The sequence below is a fragment of the Pristis pectinata genome, chromosome 13 (genome assembly GCF_009764475.1).
Source record: "Pristis pectinata isolate sPriPec2 chromosome 13, sPriPec2.1.pri, whole genome shotgun sequence".
Taxonomy (NCBI): domain Eukaryota; kingdom Metazoa; phylum Chordata; class Chondrichthyes; order Rhinopristiformes; family Pristidae; genus Pristis; species Pristis pectinata.
The window spans coordinates 15362480-15383783 of NC_067417.1; the positions used below are offsets into that span (position 1 = coordinate 15362480).

The 21304-nt window shown below is 39.7% G+C and overlaps 1 protein-coding gene across 1 annotated transcript in view; it reads right to left on the reverse strand.

Annotated features, from left to right (window-relative positions):
* The window catches only part of LOC127577230 (hepatocyte nuclear factor 4-beta-like), a 59494-nt gene extending 48066 nt beyond the window's left edge, over positions 1-11428 (reverse strand). Inside the window, exon 1 of the mRNA XM_052028233.1 lies at positions 11104-11428. Coding sequence (XP_051884193.1) covers positions 11104-11218 — 115 coding nt within the window. The 5' untranslated portion in view covers positions 11219-11428. The remainder of the gene's footprint in view (positions 1-11103) is intronic.
* Between the last annotated feature and the right edge of the window lie 9876 nt (positions 11429-21304).

Here is a 21304-nt window from a genome sequence, read left to right on the forward strand (position 1 = left end):
TTTGATTAATCTCATTCCTTTTGTTAAAATTTCTCAGTGTTTCCAATGATAATAAAAATGAAGCACAAAATACACCCATTTCATCAAACACAACAATCCTTTCCAGCCAATATTAAGAATAAATTTTACTGGTTGTGAATTATTCTGGATCTGGATTTAGTTTTGTCTCATGTGATTGTTACAAATATACACAAAAATAACTTCTACTGGTGGTAAAAAGATTTTAATTTCATGGCATTAAAGACAAAGCTGTAATACAAATTTCACTTATGTACCGGCAGGGGATCACCAATAAGATACCACAAGATTTAATATTGGACCCACTAGTGTTTATGGTAGCCCAGAACTCTGCCTGTGGTGAACCACCACATGGTCTTCTGTGGGAGTAACAAGCTCACTTATTATATGGACAAAGCACAGTTGATGTGACTAGGAATTGCAAATAAACAGTTAAAGAGTACGTTTGATTTTTTGTGAGACCATGCCACCACCAGACACATGTCCTAAAATAAAGCATAAGAAAATAAGGACGTAAGTAGAAGCGGGACTAGACCCCCTATGTCTGCTCTGTCATTCAATATGATCCTGGCTGCTCTTTTAACTCAGCACAGCTTTTCCATATATACTCCATAGCCTTGATTCCCTTAATATTTAAAAATCTATCTTTTCTGTCTTGAATATACTCAGCAACTGATGCTTTTCAGGCTGAGGAAGTCACTACCCAGTCAACACTGAGGTGTTGTTTGGGTTCCATTGTGGAACATTTGGACTTCGTAATTACTCTCTCTATGTTTCTCTACATCTACATCTTATCTTCAGACAATGGTGGTTGTTGAAGAAGCCTTTGCTCATGTTTCACCTTATGGCTTGCGGAACTGAACTTTAAGAACCATTCCTGGACTTGGAGTTTGGGACTTTGCCACACACACATGACGAATTTAGTTTTTGGGGTTAATGTTCAAGGTTTAACATTTTTAATTCTAGCATACTAACATTTTTACTTTTATTTTTCTTATTAAGTAGTGATTAATAAAATAGTTTTTAACGCTGAATCATGACTCAGTGTGTTTCTTTTGTTGCTGGTTCGTAATATATGCGAAATACAGTTTACCCTAATTTTATAACTGCTACTGTGGTACATTATCAAACTCCAAATACTTTGGATCAGCTAGTTCATCAAAATAAAATCTGTTAGTTATAACCTCAGAAGATTCTAACAGATTGGTCAAACATTATTTCCCTTTCATAAATCCATGTTAACTCTGTTCAATCCTATTATTTTCTAATTATATTACCACTTGCTTGTTAATAGGTTCTAGCATTCTCCCTGCTACTAATGTCAGGCTGACTGCTCGATGGTTCCCTATTTTCTCTCTGTCTCATTTTGTTTCTTCAATAATGGGGTTACATTTGTTGCACTTGTGAGAACTGTTCAATAGTCCTTAGAATTTTGAAAGATGACAAACAGTGGATCCCTTGTCACCTTCTCCAGAACCCTAGGATTCAGCTCATCAGGTCCCAGGGGTTTATTGACATTCCATTAATTTCACCAATATTGGTTTTTTTTAACCAATGATATTTTGTTTGTGCTCCTTATTCATTCTTTTCTTGGCATTCTCCTTTATTTCTGGGAGATTTTGTGTGCCTTCTTTCATCTCTTTAACTTCTCTGTCATTTCCTTATTCCTCAATATAATTTTTCCTCAGTCTGTAAGGGACCCACATTAACTTTAGCTCACCTTTTCCTTTTTTTTAAAAAAACATACCTATAGAAGCTCTTACAGACTGGTTTCATGTTTCACACTAACCTGCTCTTCCATTCTACTTTCTATTTCCTTATCAAACCCAAATACATAAATTTTCATGATCAGTTTTAAGTGCATCCTGTATTTGGCAAGCAGTTTTGAGAAGGGAGATGGATTATGTGCATAGCTATAACTTCACAAATTCTAGAGGGTACACAATTAGTTCTTGACTATAACTAAGACAATTTGCAAACGGTCCAGATAAGAAATGCAATGTATGAATATAGTAGAAGGAAAAGAAAAGAACTGATGGCCTTAAATGTTGTCATCTTGAAGGGAGCGAAATTGAAGAGGAGATTTGACAAATTATAGGAAGAAAGGAGAAAATGCATTTATAAAACATTTGCATTTATTTGCTCTGCATTTATAAAGTGCCTTTTATGGCCTCAAACTGTCCCAAAGCCCATTATAGTCAATGAAGTGTTTTTTGCACTAAATCCATCCAACGAAGTGTTTTGCTGAGTTCCTCCAGCATTTTGGACGTGTTTTGCATAATCTAGTCATTGTTTTAGTGTAGGAGACACACTAGTCAATTTGCACACAGAAGGCTTCCACAAACAGCAATTTTTGAGAATGTCTGTGTTGCTGGCATGCTCAGCATTTATTGCCCATCCTGAACTGCCTTTCAGAATATGGCGATGAATGATCGTCTTGAACCACTGCCTTCCTTTCAATGAAAATGCACCATCAAATCAGGGTTCCATGATTTAGACCCAACAAACAGGGGTTCCATGATTTACACCCAGCATTGATAAAAGAATGACAATAAGTCAGTGTGGTGTGTGAGTTGGAAGGGAACCTGTAAGTGGTGGTATTCCCAGGTCTTTGTCACTCTACTGGGTCTGTAAGGTGTTATTAGAATAGCCAAAGCGAGTAACTGCAGTGCATTTTTTAACTAGTACTCACTGTAACTATTGTGTGCTGGCAGTAGAAGGAATGAATATTTAGGGTAACACAAGGGACTGCGGATGCTGGAATCTGGAGTAACAGTGGAGGAACTCAGTGGGTCAGGCAGCATCCGTGGAGGGAAGTGGACAGTCAATGTTTCAGGTCAAAACCCCTCATCTGCCAGATGAAGGGTCTCAACCCAAAATGTTGACTGTCCACTTCCCTCCATAGATGCTGCCTGACCTGCTTGAGCTCCTCCAGAACAACGAATCCTTAGGGTGATAGATTTAATGCCAGTCATGGAGAGGTTGTTCATCACGGATGGTGCTGAGTTTTCCAAATGATATCGGAGCTGCTGTCATCCAGGCAAGTCAAGAATATTCTATCATACTACTGATCGTTGACTTATAGACAGTGAAAAGCCTTTGGGGTGTTGGAAAATGAGTCCCTTGCCACCAGATACCCTATTCCAGTAGCTAGATTTTGTCAAGGGCAGGTGGATTGAACCTAATCCTATTGGACATGGTCTTTACTTTGCACTTCAGTGGCATGACTGTTACTTCTGGTAGTGATGGAATAATCAGCTCATATATATGATTGATTGATAAACAATGAGACAGGTAACCCTCATGTTCTGGAACATAGAGTATTACAGCACAGTACAGGCCCTTCGGCCCACGAGGTAGTGCCAACATTTTATCTTATTGAAAAAATCTGATGTAACCTTCTACATCTGCCCGAGGGGAAAAACCAGGATCAATGGATCAAGAATTCTACTTTCTGCCTGCAACAGATTCTTGAGAATGAAGCTGGACCCTGGAAGCCTCTGCACAATGGGGAAAATACTTCACCCCACAGAATTATTCCATCTCTCACTGAGAAGAAATTAAAATTCTTCAGCATCTCTGTTGCCTTTCTTCTTTTGTCTCTCAATATCTCCAAAATTGTGCTTTCCACTCCATGCAGCAAAGAGAGATATTAAATGATTAAATAAGGTAGTACATCCCAAGTGCATGAATCACTATTCAGGCATGTGTGACTGTTTTAACAAGATGATACGCTTACAGAGCAGTACATGATGTACTCTGCTTGAAAATTAAATATGTAATTAATCCAACTGCCATGTATCTGTGTTTATGTTAATAAGATGCATACTTGGTGGTGCAAATGTCTTCTGACCACACATTGACCTCAGTAGGAAGAAACACAAAACACCTATATGCCATTTAAAATTTAGTACAGATTATTTTGTAAATACAGTACCCATTTTAACACCAAGTTCTACATAGATAAAGTATACTAAGACAAGAATTTTCCTTATGCCAAGCCATGAAATATCTATATTATGCTTTTTTTCCGCAAAGCTTTGTGAATATTAAATATTGGCCATAGTAGTTGGTAACAGGGATAGATTCCTTTGCTTATTGCGGATCCCACTGAATATTCCCTCCCATCTCCAGCATGTTGGCTGACATTGTAGTGTCAGTATTCACTGCAATAATTTGAAATAGTGGTCCCTAACTGATAATTTATAGAGAAATGTTGGCATTGTGTATTGCTGATGAATGTAACTTTTGGGTTTGTGCATTGCAAAGGCAGCAAATAATGTCATTGAAAATCAACAGGCCACAATCTCAGCATTTATGTCTTGTTTCCCTCTGTCCCAATCCCCACTGCTGTTCAACAGTTGGATCGGCAGGGTAAATATATGCATGCTGTCGTTCCAAACTTCAACACCTGTCTTCTTCGTACATTTGGAAAACCTGGCTGTGGTTTACTATTTGGAAGCTGAGGAGATTTTCCCAGATCCCAGCTGTCACCTTCAGTTCCCTGCCTAAGTAGGTCATCAAAACAATTCACTTTCAATCTTTGAATAGATGAGACCCTGCAGTGGGGCCTATTTGATTTCATGTAGAACTACCCACACCACATAGTCATAGAGTCATGCAGCATGGAAACAGGCCCTTCAGCCCAGCTGGTCCATGCCAATCAAAATGCCCCATCCAAGCTTATCAGATTTTCAACCCTTCTGTTCCATGTCAATTTCTTCTTTTTTCAGTCATTTCGGAACTCTCTCCCTAATGACATTTATGTTCCAGTGGCCAAAACTCATATTGGGGAAGAGAAATCTAAAGACATACCCTTTCACTTTGTTTTAAACATGGGCTCGGGAAACTGCTGAGGGAATGGACTTTTCAAAATCCTTACCTCCCTACTAGACTGATTACAGCTTTCCAGTCAGAGTCATACAGCATGGAAACAGGCCCTTTAGCCCAACTCGTCCACGCCGACTGTGTTGTCCAGTGAGTTAGTCGCATCTGCCCATGTTTGGCCCATAGCCCTCTAAACCTCTCCTATCCATGTACTTGTCTAGATGGCTTTTAAATGTTGCTAAATGTACCCACCTCAACCACTATTTCTGGCAGCTCATTCCACCAACCTTTGTGTGAAGCTGCCCCTGATGTCCCTTTTAAATCTCTCGCTTCTTTTCTTAAACCCATGACCTCTTGTTTTTAGCAACCCCTCCCTGGGAAAAAAGCCTACGTGCTTTCACCCTGTCGATGCCCCTCGTGATCTTATATACCTCTATCAGGTCACCCCTCAATTTCTTACGTTCTAGAGAATAAAGTCCTCGTCTACACAACCTCTCCTTGTAACTCAGGCCCCCAAGTCCAGGCAACATCCTGGTAAATCTTTTCTGCACTCTTTCTAGTTAATACCATCTTTCCTATAACAGGGTGACCAAAACTGTACGCAATATTCCAAGTGTGGCCTTACCAATATTTTATACAACATAATTTCAGCTAATGAATTTACTATTCCATTTACACTTCCTCTCAAGCCATGTCTTATCCCGTTAACTTGGCTTTTAACACCACTTCTGCCTTGCAGCATCATTGTCATTTAATTTCTCCTACATTCCACCATAGCACTGCCTCCCCTCCCCACCCCAACCATAATTACAGATCGTTTTCCTTCCATCTTCATCCAGTTCTAATGAAAGATCATCGACTTGAAGTGCCATTCTGCATCCCTCTTCACTGATGTGTACCTAGGTTATTATGGTGACCATTTTATATCGTTTGGATAGGGTGAAGAGCCCTGAGAACGCGTGCGTCCAGAAATGTCACCAGTTCATTCACATGCCACCCTAGAGGTGAGATATCTGTCCACCAATCCTCTTCATCCCCAACCTGCACTACATAGTGAGTATAACTCATGAGCACTTCGGTAGTGCTAACTGAGAAATGGAAGTATTGAATTGGGTCGTTCAAATGTTGATTACAGCAATTATTAAATGTGAGGGATGATGTACCAGAAAGATCATCAAATGTGGGTTGAAAAGAAGAAAAATAGGACAATCTCAGTGCTGGCTGGGTGTTGTAGGACTCCATTAAATCGGTCGAAAGACATCGACAAATTTCAGAGAAATGCAAAAGTGACAGTGCAATAATAATAGATGCCAAACAACTTGAATGACGCAAAAGATTTAGAGGACAAAGAATTCTAAAAATGCATTCAAGAGAATTCTTTAGACAGTTGGAAGCAAACTCAACAAGAATGCAAGCATTTCTGGACTTAGTTTTAGAAAATGGAGTTGGGGAGGTGCAGGGTGCCAGGAGGAGAGCACGTTGGTGGTAGCAGTCAGAATTTAGGGTAGTCATGGAAAGAATGAAGGGAGACAAGGTATACAGCTGGCAAAAGAGCAATCTTACTAATGCAAGATGTTATTTTGCATAAGTGGATTTGAGTTACTCAAAGATAAATGGATGTCAGGGCATTAAGGGGCATTAAAGGTGAGCTTTCATAGTGAATGTGCTCCCACAGAGAACAAGGTGAGATTCTCGCATCTGGATGTCATGGAGCAGACAGAATAAGTTAAGGGAAACTTATGCAGATGTATTGAACTTGTGATGGCAGATAGAGGATGCTAGAGATGAGGGAAAAGGAAATAAAAGTTGAAAAGATAAGGTGTTAAAATATTGGTTAGAAAAATCAAGGAACAGGTTAAGACATTTTAGAAATAAAAAGCAAGGAAATTACCAGGAGAAAGTCACAGGACACTGCAGATGCTGGAATCTGCAGAAACACACAAGATGCTGGAGTAGAGGTATTGTTGCAGCTATATAGGACCCTGGTCAGACCCCACTTGGAGTACTGTGCTCAGTTCTGGTCGCCTCACTACAGGAAGGATGTGGAAGCCATAGGAGATTTACAAGGATGCTGCCTGGATTGCAGAGCATGCCTTATGAAAGCAGGTTGAGGGAACTCGGCCTTTTCTCCTTGGAGTGATGGAGGATGAGGGGGGACCTGATAGAGGTATACAAGATGATGAGAGGCATTGATCATGTGGATGGTCAGAGGCTTTTCCCCCAGGGCTGAAATGGTTGCCACAGGAGAACATAGGTTTAAGGTGCTGGGGAGCAGGTATAGAGGAGATGTCAGGGGTAAGTTTTTTACTCAGAGAGTGGTGAGTGCATGGAATGGGCTGCCGGCAATGGTGGTGGAGGCGGATACGATAGGGTCTTTTAAGAGACTTTTGGATAGGTACATGGAGCTGAGAAAAATAGAGGGCTATGGGTAAACCTAGTAATTTCTAAAGGTAGGGACATGTTCGGCACAGCTTTGTGGGCCAAAGGGCCTGAATTGTGCTGTAGGTTTTCTATGTTTCTAACTTAACAGGTCAGGCAGCATCTGTAGAGGAAAGCGGACAGTCGACGTTTCGAGTCAAGACCCTTCATCTGGACTGAAAGATTACTGTGAAGCCTCTTCAAGGTATGCCCAATTTGAAGCTTTCCTCCTCTCTTCGACAGGAGTTCTGCGAGACCCTCTCTCTTTGCTCCCCCTCTGTACGCTGCTCCTGCTCTTCAGCCACACTCTCACCCGAACTAGCAACTACCTTGTTGTCTCCCCTCTATCCTTCAATCCAGACGATATGGCGACTGGCCATTTCCCTACATAGATGCTGCCTACCCTACCAGGGGTGAGTGTTACCTATTAAAACCTAAAAAAGTGCAGGGAGGCAAAGATGTGTGTAGTTTAGTGACTACGTTGACTTGGTCTTCACAGCTTCAGGGTGGCAGGGCAGGGGAAATGGGGTAGTAAGGTATGAAATTATCATGTAGGTTAAAGAAGTATAAAGTACCGGATGGGGTAAACAGTGAGAGAGAAAAAAAGACAACAGCATTGCATCTTGAAGGGAGTGAATGCTAATTGCTACTTTACTGCTATTTATTTGCCATTCAAGGATGGATAATAAATGCTGGCCTTGTTAGTGACATCTACTTCCATGAATGAATAAAACTAAACTCCTAATCAAGAGAGAAGTAGTGAAAATTCTGTTCACTATTTTTAAGACCTCTTTAGCTTTCTGTTTGGTGTCAGGGTGTTTGTGGACTACTAATACTGGTTACAGCTTAGAAAAGCAGGAAGAGGAGAAAAAAGATTATAGCTTAGACATTTACATGCAGTATGGATTTGTTGAATAAAGGTCCTGTCCATCTAACTTGATTGAATCAATTAAGGTAATAAGGAATGTTGATGAGCATCTGATGCTGTCGGCATGGACGTTAGCAGAGCTTTTGACACAACCTTCACAAGGCAGACTGATCAGCAAAGTAAAACTCAATGGAATCTGAGGGAAAAAGTTCCATATTGTGGACTGGCAACAGGTACTCCTCATTTATTTCAATCTAGTTAATCCTTGGTCCTATGACTTCTAATTTCAGTGATCAGGAGACTGGCTCTATTGCACTATTTTAACAGTATTGGTAATGCCGTTCCAGGATAGGAGCTGGAGGTGATGCAGTGTGGGATTATTCACAACAAAAAGTATATTGTGAAACCGGCAAAGTTACTCAGTCTATTTAAAGAAAGAGGAAAAAGAAAGTACATTTCTCCAGTAGGAGCAAGGTAACTGCTTCATAAAAATCCAGTGTAGGTACGTGCAAGGTATGACATAAATCAGTCTCAGTCACATATGACAGAGAGGTCTTCAAACTTAGCTAACAAATGAATTATCCAATCATATCCACTCAGACTGCAACGAGCATTATAGAGAGCTTTTTAAAAAATCTTAAGGAACTTGAAGTTGCATTGTAAAATGAATACAGATAAGACTCCAGATTGCCTTGGAAACTACAACACTGCCATCATAGGTTATAAATCCAACAAAAAGCTCAACTTTAGTTCCATCAAAAAAAAACTTCTGGTACATTCACTGTAAAACAAAATTGTGCTATAAACAGCAGGACTGTGGGATCCACCTATTCTTGCTTGATTAAATTTTCAAGTTTGCTGTACTTAGTTGATCCGAGCATTAATCGGGACCCTTAAAGAGACAGCTCTTAAATGGAACAGAAGAGGAGTTAAGGCCTGGAGCGGATCAGCAAAGATAATCTTGAAAGGCAGACCAGGTGGCCTAATCCTGCTCCTATTTTCCTGTGTACTGTTAACAGGCAAATACAAGTGAGACCCAAATTCCATATGGGCCTCAATTCAGTGACTGGCGAATAGAAACTTCACTCTGCCAACACCAAGAATTTGTGACGAGGCAGGAATCCAATATATCGATTACCTTTCACTAGTGGATGGGTCACTTACATTCTATAATGGCACTTAGCATTTATGCTAGTTGAATTGTTTTATCCTTAAGATTAAAATGGAATTTTAAAAGATCTTTTCATTAATATCTCGTAGATTGAGGCAGAAAGGCAGAAAGAATGAAACAATTTGATTGTACAAATGTTTTGATGCATTTTATACAGGGATTGTATCCTTTTATGATAATGGTAAGGGTTGGGGCTATAGTTTAGCTTTGGTAGCTATATAGTTGTTCCAGAAAAAGAAAATATATTAGAGTGGACCTGAAATTTATGGGTTCCTATGAAAATGTGCAGCAAATTAACATTCAATTCAGTGCTATGTTTAACAAAAGCTGCTAAAAATATAGGCCAGACACCTGCAATTCAAAACCTCATTTTAAGGCACATTGTTCCATTGGAGGCAGTTCAGGGAAGGTTCAGTTGGTAAATTTTGGGATGAAAGGATTGTCTTTTGAGGAATATTTCAGTAGGTTGCATCTATACACATTGTCTCTCACTCTTCTAAACACCAATGTTAATAAAACATAAGATTTCCTATTGGGCTTGACTGGGTGGATATTTTGAGATCAATTCTGCCCCACGCACACCACCCCCCCCACCCCACCGCATACACACGCCTCAGCGTCGGTACAGAGTTTCAGAATAAGGTATTGCCTATATATATATTAGGGAGGCGAATAAGAATTTCTTCTCTCAAAAGGGTTGTGAACCTTTAGAATTCTCTACCCAAGAGAGCTGTGGAGACTGATTCATTAACAGTATTGCAAACAGAAATAGATTTTTGAATAAAGGAGGGTCATGGATTATGGGGACCTGACAAGAAAGTGGCCGAAGTTATATTTACTATGACTTAACCGATTGGAAATGCAGGCTTGGATGGGGTGTGCAGAGAGTGTTTGTTAAGAAAGAACAGGGAAGTGAGTAAGGGATAAGTACATTGCTGTTGTGGGAACTTGCAGTGTGCAATTTTGGTTGCATTATTTCCTATGTTATAATAGTAGCTCATTAGCTACAAGTCAGTTAAATGTGTCCTGCTGGAAATGTGAAAGGTATTATATAAAGGAAAGTCTTTCCTTATTTTCTAATTTATCAATGTTTTATAAAGGAAATCAGTTGCAAGATACACGTTTCTTAATTATAATTATTTTCCAGTTATAGATAGTTGAGGCATGGTTTTAGAGTATGAAATACCACATCTAACAACTGTTTTCAACCCTGGTACTACAGGGTACTTAGTTACATTTTAACTACAAAGCAAATAATCTCCTAGTGACCTAGATACCATTGGCCTTTAAATCCAAGCTGCAAATTCCTATATCATTGAATACTTTATTCAAAATATTCATGTTTTAATTATTCCTCTAGATTTATGAGAAGTAAAGCAGTAGTGAAACACAGTGATTATATGTACAATCTTTTCTATATGATGTGTTACCTCATAAGTAATAGGCAGACACAGATGTAAATCTTATGATAATTAACTGACACCTGGAAAAGGTCGGTTACTTTATATCAAAGAAAAAAATTAAAAGAGATCTCTCATGATCTATGTGAATTGATAGAACTACACACTTTAAATTTACTTTTCTAGATGTAACTGTAAAAATTAGAATTCGCAGTAATCTAGTTTTCATTAAGGGGCTATATTTTCAATTGGAATGTGATTCTATGACTAATAAAAAGTTATCACTGTTGATCCTAATATTTTAGGAATTATTAGACCCGAATCATTCTCTTTAAAATGCAATCTTAAAGCACCACCAGCATTTTCTTTTTAAAGAAGTTCACTTACTCAATAAAACTCACCGTTATTTGATGGCAGTACCCTCAAGCTGTCAAACTCAAGCATGCTATAGGAAGAATCCAAGGTCTCAGTGTAATCAGGCATATCCATATCCATCATTGGCTCACAAAGCTTCATTATTATGAGCTGACAATAAAGTTATAGACAACTGTTACAGCTCCAAATAATAATCTAAGTTTTGACAAGATTTCTACCTATCCACTCCTCACCAACTGCAGAATATTCCCCATAAAACCCTACAAGTTAAGGTCGATCATGGAAGTTCTGGAAGTCAGAATCCTGGTTCTGAATCAGCACTACTGATGCCGTCTTTCTCATAGCACAGCATATGACACTGATAAGGCCTTGAATGTATCTGAATACCTAACATCTGTTCTCATGCAATTCGCTTATCTGTGCTACTGTGTACACATTATAAAAAAGGTGTAATGCCTTATTGGTTTCTGTGGAGCCACCCAGGCAATTTATTCCTAACCGATCAGTAACATTTTGGGAAAAGACCATTGAGTATTGTGCATATATATTTTAAGAGCAGGTACACTTATTTAAAATGTTTGACTGGGCAGGATTTTGTCCACAGTGAAGTCTAGGTGCAAATCAAAGTACAGCAAAAGGCACACTTGTCCTGAGCCTGAGCAAAACAAAAATCAGCCAGTGATTCAATGCAACATGGTGCTTAATAAATGATTCAGGAAGTTTAATAATTTAACAAGGATTCCATTCCTTGAATACACACGTTGAGTGTGACTGCAGACAGCGCATCATTCAGATTATGTTTAGTATCCTGGCACAAATCGAAGTCCATTCATTTAGCGCCAGTCTTGTGTATCACCCAAATTCCAGGCAGGTTGGTTCCAGGGCAACACATTCTGTCCCTAACAACATGATTTATACTTCCTGTTGGGAATCCAGAAGAGTTGAAGGGTTGGCCAACACCAACAGCAATGCTGCAACAAGTAATGCCTTTGGTGAAACAACTGGTGCATCCAAATTGTATTTGAATCATCTCTGTCCAGATGATTCCAGAGGAGCTTTGCAGCTCACTCCTGAACAGATATCTGGATTTGAGGTTATCCGCTCAAAACATTAACACTTTGCTTTCATTTGGCCCAGTCTTTATCACCATCTGGCAGCAAAGTTGGGGGGGGGGGGGGGGGGGGGGGGAAAGAGGTGCATAGGGAAGAACAGTGGAAAAGGAAAAGACCACCAGTAAATTTTGTGCCACAGAACTACCAGGTAATGACTATCTACTACAAACGAGTGACGAAACACACACATTGGCAGGTCCTCAGAAATTTAACAGGACTATCCTCATACACTCTAGTTACAAGAGCAGGTCAGAGGCTGTGTGTTCCGCGAAGAGTACGTCATCTCCGAACTCCCCAAATCCCCTCCATTATCAATAAGGCACAAGTTGGAGAGTGCAGTGGAATGCTTTCTCCTTGCCTGTATGAATGCATTTCCAATAATATTCAGGAAGCTCGATCCCATCCAGGGTGAAGCAGTAGTTCACTACAGTTACTCACCCAGCATAATCTGATAACATCTACCAAACTACAGTCTCTATTGCCAAGAAGAACAAGGACAAGAGGTGCACAGGAATTTCACCAAGTTCCCCTACAAGTTACACACTTCAAAATATATTGCTGTTGGTTCATCACTGCTAGATCTAAATCCTGTAACTCCTTATCCAAAAGCTGAGCGAGTATATTTTAACTGGAAGGAGTGCCAGGGTACATGAAGGTAGATCATCATCACTTCCTGAAGGGCAATTAGGGATGGACAGTGAAATAACACCCCCAACCTATAAAATGAATTAAACACAAGTGTTTTCCTATGGTTATAACCTAGAAGTTTAAAGCAACCACAGTTCTGTTCAGAACGTTTCATACAGTTCTGATGTAGACCTCAAAGTCACAGGTGGCACTTTGTCCCCCTAAAGATAAATTTTACCTCCAGTTTGTTAGAGGATGTGTGTAATGAGGATATAGGGGACAGGAATGACCTGTGGATTTTGAGCTTGGGAGGAACAAGAGCATAAACAGCAGAAAAGAAAGATAGATAAAATTAAAAATGTATGAACCCATAGAAATATTGGAGTCTATATGTAAAAGAAAGGTTTCTTATAATAATATCTTCGCTATTTCAGGATGAGAGAGAATGAGGGTGAAAATGCCTTAGATTGTGATCCCAACAGTAACACTGGGATCACAGTTGAGGATATCTTCCCAAGTTTGGAAAGCAACCTATTGGTGTGATACTGGAAACCACAAGAAACTATGGCTGCATCTTTGATCAATGCTATAGACACACAAGAGACTGCAGATGTTGGAAACTGGAGCAATAAATAAAACCCTGGAAGAAGTCAATGAGTCAGGCATCATCTGTGGTGGGGTGGGGGAATGGACAGACCTTTCACCTGGACTATAAACTATATATTCATTCTGTCTTATATGGATAGCTAGGAATGGTGTTGTGAAGGTCCTCACCAACATAGAGAAAGGGACCCAGTCATTTCAAAATAAATTTTTACTCTTTGGAATGGTGGGAGCAAGCTGCTTACCTTATTTGGACCTGATTATTGGGCTTTGCTTATGCCTTTGCATAAGATTCACATAAGATTCAATGCCAGGATAGAGCCAAAGTCATTCTTGGCAAGTCCACCTCCCCACGGGTTCTGTTGATTTGTAGTGGGCAGGTTCTGTCTCCTTACAAAGCTAAAGGAAATTCTCAAAAGCTGCGGTAACCAGAATCACTAGAGTGTTTACTAGGTCAGGCAATGGTGAAATACAACATTGCTTATCTGTGCCTTATTTACCCAGTAAACACTTGCACTCTGTTTTCCTTATTTTGTTTTAACATTTAAACAGTATAATTCTCAAAGGAGAAGGATGCTTTTGCTTAAACTGATGTTTGAAAATATTATTTGCTTGTTAGTCATGTTGGTTGAAAGATAAATTGTGGCAGGTCAGTGACATCCTACACATGAAACAGGAGCAGGCGTACCACAGGCCCCTCAAGCCTACTCCCATTCAATAGGTTGATAGTTGATCTGATCTTGGGCTTGGCTCTACCATGTTCTTCCTAACCCTCTGCTCCCCTATAGACCACAGATCTATTTGTCACACCTTTGAATATATTCAATGATAAAGCCTTCAGAGCTGTCTGGATTCAAATGATTCACAACCCTCTCACAAGAAATTCTTCATTCGTCTTAAATTGACGTACCTTTATTATGAAACTATGCCCCCCTACTTATAGATTGCCCCATAAGAGGAAACATCCTCTCAGCATCTACCTTATGTCCCCACAACCTTTTACTTTTCAATAAGATCACCACTTATTCTTCAAAATGCCAATGAATACAAGTCTAACCTGGACACACTTTCAATGAATTTCTAGGCCCATGGCTGCTCTCATAAGCACCTGAATATCTACGTCATATATCAGATCTAAACTGAGCACAGGGTCAATGTTATTCTTTATGGTCTGGATTCATTATCACCAATCTGTTATTCAAGCCAGCTCTACAGCCCTTACGATCAGGTTACATTTACAACCCGATATCTAATGCATAGTATGACACAGGATTGTTAAGCATTCTTGTAAGACAAGCCAACTGATAAATTCATTTTACCTGGAACTCTAATGTGATTCTGCCGTTAGTACCCATGCCTAACACAAATACTAGATAAATTGGAAGACTTCTTTTGCCCAGGACTAATATCCCTCATGTCGATTAGCACAAAATCTGTTGGCATAGCTGACTGCTCCAGGTACAGACTGATTGACAGGTCCCTCTGTTGGGAAGAAAAGTCCCCATTGAACATGGTACCAATAGTGGAAAGCCCAAAACATAATTCCAACTGCCTTATTTTGGGCCCAAGGCTGCTGGAACATTAGGCAAGTCATCATGGGTCTCCAGTTTGTATAGATTCTTTCAAAGCAGGGCTATTGAGTACAAGAGTTCGGACATCATGTTACAGCCGTACAAGAGACTGGTTAGGCCACACTTGGAATATTGTGTGCAGTTTTAGCCATCACACTATAGAAAGGATGTAGTAGCACCAGAGAGAGTGATTCTAGAGAGCACTAGATTCACCAGCATGTTGCCTGGAATGGAGGACTTAGTCACAAGGAGAGAGAGATTGGGATAGGTCAGGATTGTTCTTACTAGGGCACAGGAGACTGAGGGGGTAACCTTAGAGGTTTATAAAATTATGAGGGGCAAAGATATGGAGAGTCTAAAACCAGAGGACACAGGGTTTAGGTGAGAGGAAAAATATTTAAAGGAGATCTGAGGGGCAAGTTTCTTCTCACACAGAGTGGTGGGTATACGGAACAAGCTGCAAGAGGCAGGTACAATCACAGTTTAAAAAACATCTGGACAGGTACATTGATAGGACCGGAATAGAGAGATATGGGCCAAATGCAGGAAAATGGGAGTAGCGTAGATAAGCATCGTGGATGGCATGGATGCGTTGGGCCGAAGGGCCCGTTTCTGTGCTGTCTGACACGATGATTGAAATTAGTGTGGTTCCTTCCTAATTCAGGCGATCATGTGGGTCACTCAGCTGAAGCCAAGAGAAAACTGACAGCAGAACAAAAAAGTTGACCACCTTGATTCTAATTTCAGTATTTCTCCATTTAAAACCAGTTAAAATCTCCCTCAAAACATTAACAATTGAATAAAACACCAAGAATATTTACCCTACTTGAATATTTGTGGTTCATTCTCCCAACTTGTCATCCATTGCTCAACCCCTTTTACTTATTCTCCCAGAATTCATTAGCAGCTGTTCCATCCATTAAATGAGTTTGATCTTCCCACCCCTCCCCCTACACAGTTGAAAAGTGGATCCAGTCTTAGCTTATAAAGTCTTGAGTTTGATTTAAAAACTTTGCTTTAAATCAGAGGATGCAATCTCATTCTTACCCCATTGTACATATTGAATAAATAATGTGCTCCAAATTCTTATTGAAAAAGCATATGCTAGTTATTCTTCCCTAATGTGATAGCACCAGTTGATACAGTTCGAGCAGTATCAGGGCAAAATAAAACTCTGTTGAAGAGATTGCCCATATCTTATCATAAAGTCAATTGCAGTATATGCTATTGCCTTTGCACAAGAACTCATAGAAGTTTTACAATGACAATGTGATACACATCAACTTGAAGATAAACTTCGTTTAGTAATGTAACCTTGAGATCTTGATGAAGGCAGCAAACTTGTAGTGAGAATCTTAGACGTGTTTAATATGGGTGTCATATTACCACAGCACAATTCATGGGATTTCAAATAGATGGGATAATTTACTAGTGCCAATTGAATATTTTCTTGTACATAACTCTCATTTATAAAGAGCAATGGATTGTAATGTGGCAGAGTTCACATACTTCTTTCTGTACAAGTCTGTTTCAAATTATGGAGCAATTCATTCAAATCCTTTCCTGAATCCTACTGAAAACTTTTTGGATTTAGACCATCCAAAGCTAAACACACTTTCAAAGATGTAGGTTGCAATTAAAAACAGCAACAATTATTTATCCATTGAACCATTTCTGACATTTAACAGTGATCATATTAACAGAACAGGAGTCAGAGATAACTATCCCTGAGAATGTCCTCAACTGCCACAATTCCAGTACAAGATTAGCAGAGGCCAGAGACAGACGGCATACATGGGTTCTCATCTGAAGAGAGAGCAAACTTATGGCAATCAGCTGGTGGAGGGTGAAGGTGGAGGGAGAAAGTGGAGGACTGCAGGAGGGAAGAAAAAGAGTGGAGAAGGCAATAGAAATTTCTGGGGAATAACACAAAAGATGCAGGAGGAACTCAGCAGGTCAGGCAGCATCTCTGGCGGGAAATGGACAGTCGACGTTTCGGGTCAAGACCCTTCACCTGGACTGGTGAATCTTGGCAATCATGGCCTTTCAAACTCAATTGGTTTGGATATTGGCCATCTCTGAGGACAATGAGACAAAGTTATGACGAATATTTTGTGGTACACATCATACTTTAGACAATACTGGCGTTACACCCTGTACCATCTCAATTCTTAACCAACCCTTAGTCTGTTCAGCTCTTCTGACCATACAATACTGAAGAGTAGTACCATTGCTCATAAGTTCCTTCCTTTGGAGCTTTGGCCTGTTTTTTAAGTCTTCATTTAAACACCACATTGAGACCGTCCTAATCACAAAAAAATGCTACCCTGGCTATTGTTTCCCATTTCAAAATGTTTACGGTCGATCAATGACCCACCCTTCCTTCAGATTTCTCCCTGCAATTCACAAGTTGAGTGATGATAAATGTATTAATACTCACAGGGGTTTAATGCACCTTGTTTCTAATTAGTTTAATTGATTATTACTGACGTCCAATGATTGAGAGCCATACTACAACAAAGCAGGTGAATTAAGAAACTTCAGCTGAGAAATGCTGTACACAATGAACAGTTAATGCTAACTTTGTCTCATTGCCCTCAAGAATGGCCAATATCCAAACCAATTGAGTTTGAAAGGTCATGATTGACAACATGTACCAGACCCTTCAATTGCACTGCTTGAATGCACATCCATGGACAATGGACCTAAAGTTCTTTGTTTTGACAACAGCCCAATTTTAAGATTAAAATAAACTTGCTTTCTTGATTATAATCCAGGTTTATAGATAATCCTAGCATCCTTCCTATGCCACAGAACCTGTTCGAAATATGGTAGGCCAGATTACAGTTCATACCTTAAATTCTTGTCCGAAACCATCTCTTGGTGTGGAACGACATCAATCCACATGGTCTCACATCACCACGCAAAAGTAGTGAAGTTATTCAAGCCTTAGGATTGATTTTCCTTTTCCCACATTCAGATTGAAAGGATAATCCAGGTGCAGCAGATTCTATGAATGTCAATGAGTTGTCCAATTCCCATTTATTGTACATACCTGCACAATCTTTTACAACTGTCCACAAGTAGTGGGTTAAAATTTGCCCTATAATGTTCTTGTTCTAAAGAAATATGAATTGAATTATGAATTGTAGAGGGAGAAAGGATCAGGTGGCCTAGGATTTATGACATAATAAGTGATCATAGAGTCATTGAGTTGTACAGCACAGAAGCAGCTCCTTTGACCACCATGTCCATGGTGACAAACAGCGACCAAACATGAAGCAGCTTGAAGCAGTGTCACATGAAGCAATCCAGAGACCTTTCGAAGATACATTTTTCTTCTCTTGTACTTCAGCCATTGCATGGAGTCGATAGGTTGGAAGCTTCAGCTTTTGGCAGTTGAGAGTTGAATTTGGTCCATGGTAACAAGTAAAATGATAATCCATCACCATTAAACAGCATTCCAACAAAGTTGTCACAATCACAAAGAGACATAATTGATTCTGATCGTCTTGCTTCATTATATTCAAACTGAAGCCTGATAAAGCAGACCTATTTTTGTGTGGTATGATTGATTCCAGTAGGCTCCATTCATCTGATGAGGACATTGAGTGAGGCTATATTAAGTGATCAACTGATTTTCTTGCATAATATTTATTTACTTGTATCCAACTGTGTCCAACCTTCTGCCTCTGGAATTGAACATTAAAAACTGACAACTTAACATCCAAGACAATATAACGTGGCCTTTATCAGTGCAAGCATAGCAATTATTTTTTATAGGGCAGGGTCAATTATTAGTCCTTTGTTCATTTTAAAACGATCCAAATGTTCTGCTGTTTCACTACAAAGGTAGCTAAATGTTTGACCCTTTATTCAAAGCTGACTCCCTAAATTCATGACTGATAACTTGTAAGGGTCATAACCCAAGGAAACTGTAACCTTGCACTCCGCTCAGCTCCTGACTGCAATGTCAGTCTCAGCAGGATCATTCTCTAATTACAGCCCATAACTTCTTATGCAATAAGGAGGGTACAGATAAGTGCTCCTCATCAAACATGGCATTGAAATAGGGCTGCATGTTAGAGAAATTTACCTTGAACTAAGTCTGTCGGTCAATGACCAGTTCAACTTTAGTACTAATTTTATTGGGTTTTGCCAGCATTTCCACATGAAACTGTTGGCATTGGTCAGCTCGAATTTGGCAACTTTCAGAACTGCACAAATGCGCAAGTTCAGAATATCCTCCTCCAGCTCCACCAGTAACTTCCCAGCTGCCCTCAGCTGTTGATTTCCACATGGAGTCCAAGGGTGGAGCAGCAGCTTGCTGATAATACCCAGCAATTATTCAGAGAAACCTGCTCTTGGATTGTATGGCAGATTACACCTATCAGCAAGAGCTGAGTAACCTAAGTCAATCAAAAATGATTCAGCCCTGAATTATGGGGGTGAATTTTCCAAACCTTGCAGCTATGTTGCTTTCAATATTTATTTCTCAGGATCTATACAGTGCTGGCAAGGCCAGCATTTATTGCCCATCCCTAATTGCCCTTGAGCTGATTGGCTTGCTAAGCCTTTGCAGAGTCAATCACGCACTGGAAGGTTTGGAATCACTTACAAGGCAGACTGGGTTTCCTGAGTTTTTTGCAACAATCCAGTAGTTTTTGTGATTAGCATCACTAAGACTAGATGCTTATACTTTAAAAAAAACAGATTATTAACTGAATTTCAATTTCACAGCCACCATGGTGAGATTTGAACTCCTGCCTCCAGATTGTTAGTATGGCCTGCCAGGTTTCTGCACATTGTGATTATGTTATGAAAGATCATTGGTTTGAAATGGTAACTCTCTTTTCTGTATTCACTTCATGACCTGATGGGTATTTCCAACAATTTCTGTTTGTATTCAAATTTCCAGCATCATAGGTTTTTATTTTAATAGATGTGATGGATTCCTGAGAGAAGCAAGTTCCAGAAAACTGGCAACAGACTTCCTCAAGGAATACAGTTCTTCCCCACCTCATTTCCCTTCCCTTATAACAGCCAGATGCTTCAATACACCCAGAAATAAAAAGCAAGAAAATCAATCCCACAGTTTTAGGGAAGGATTAGCTCAATTAGTGCTGAAATGTTGTCATAAATTTCAGAAAAACAATGCCATAATGTATTTGGAGAAAAGGTCAATGAGCTTGTGTACTGCTATTGATTTTCAGTATCAGATAATGGTGAGTCACCCACACAGATAAGACAAGATTAAAAATGTTTATTTTCTGCTTACGTTGTGAACAAAAATCAGTTACACATTAATTATAAGCCAGCACTGCTTCAGAAGGAAAGAAGTAATCAGTATTCGAAAGCATTGCTGCTGATAATAATGTAGCAATACAAAATCTGTGCAATAAAAGTTAGAGTAAGAACTCATTTAATTACCAGAGATTTTAATGTTCTGATTATGTCTACTCAAGTTAATGACTCATTGAATGTCTTTCTTCCTCAATATTGTATTAAAGAATAGTGTGCAGTAAAAACAGACTAGTTTTCCCAGGGTGCTCTGGTTTCCTCCCTCATTCCAAAAATGTGCCTGTTGGTAGGTTAATCTGCGGTAAATTGCCACGAGTGTGTGGGTGAATGGTAGAATTTGAGGAGAGTTGATGGGAATGTGGGATAATGAGATGGAATTAGTGTAGGATTACTGTAAATGGGTGCTTGATGATCAGCGTGGATTCAGTGGGATAGGATGGTCAAGAAGGTGTACGGCATGCTTGCCTTCATTGGTTAGGACAATAACTATAAAAGTTGACAAGTCATATTGGTTAGGCCACATTTGGAGTATTGTGTGTTTCTGATCACCACACTATAGGAAGGATGTAGAGGGTTCGGATAGGACGCAGAAGAGGTTCACCAGGATGTTGCCTTGATTGGGGTGTATTAGTGATAGAGAGGGTTGGAAAAACTTGAGTTGTTTCTCTGGAGCCTTGGAGGCTGAGGGGTGACCTGATAGAAATATATAAAATTATGAGAAGCATAGATAGGGTAGATAGTCAGGAGGCTTTTTCCCAGGGTGGAAATCTCAAATACTAGAGGACATAGGTTTAAGGTGAGAGGGGAAAAGTTTGAGGGAGAGGTGCGAGGCAACTTAAACTTTTTTTTACACCACACACACAACACACACACACACACAGAGTGATAGGTGCCTGTAACTCACTGCCAGGGGAGGTGATAGGTGCCTGTAACTCACTGCCAGGGGAGGTGGTTGAAGCAGATATGAGAACAAACATTTAAGGGATGTTTAGACAAACACAAACAGGCAGGGA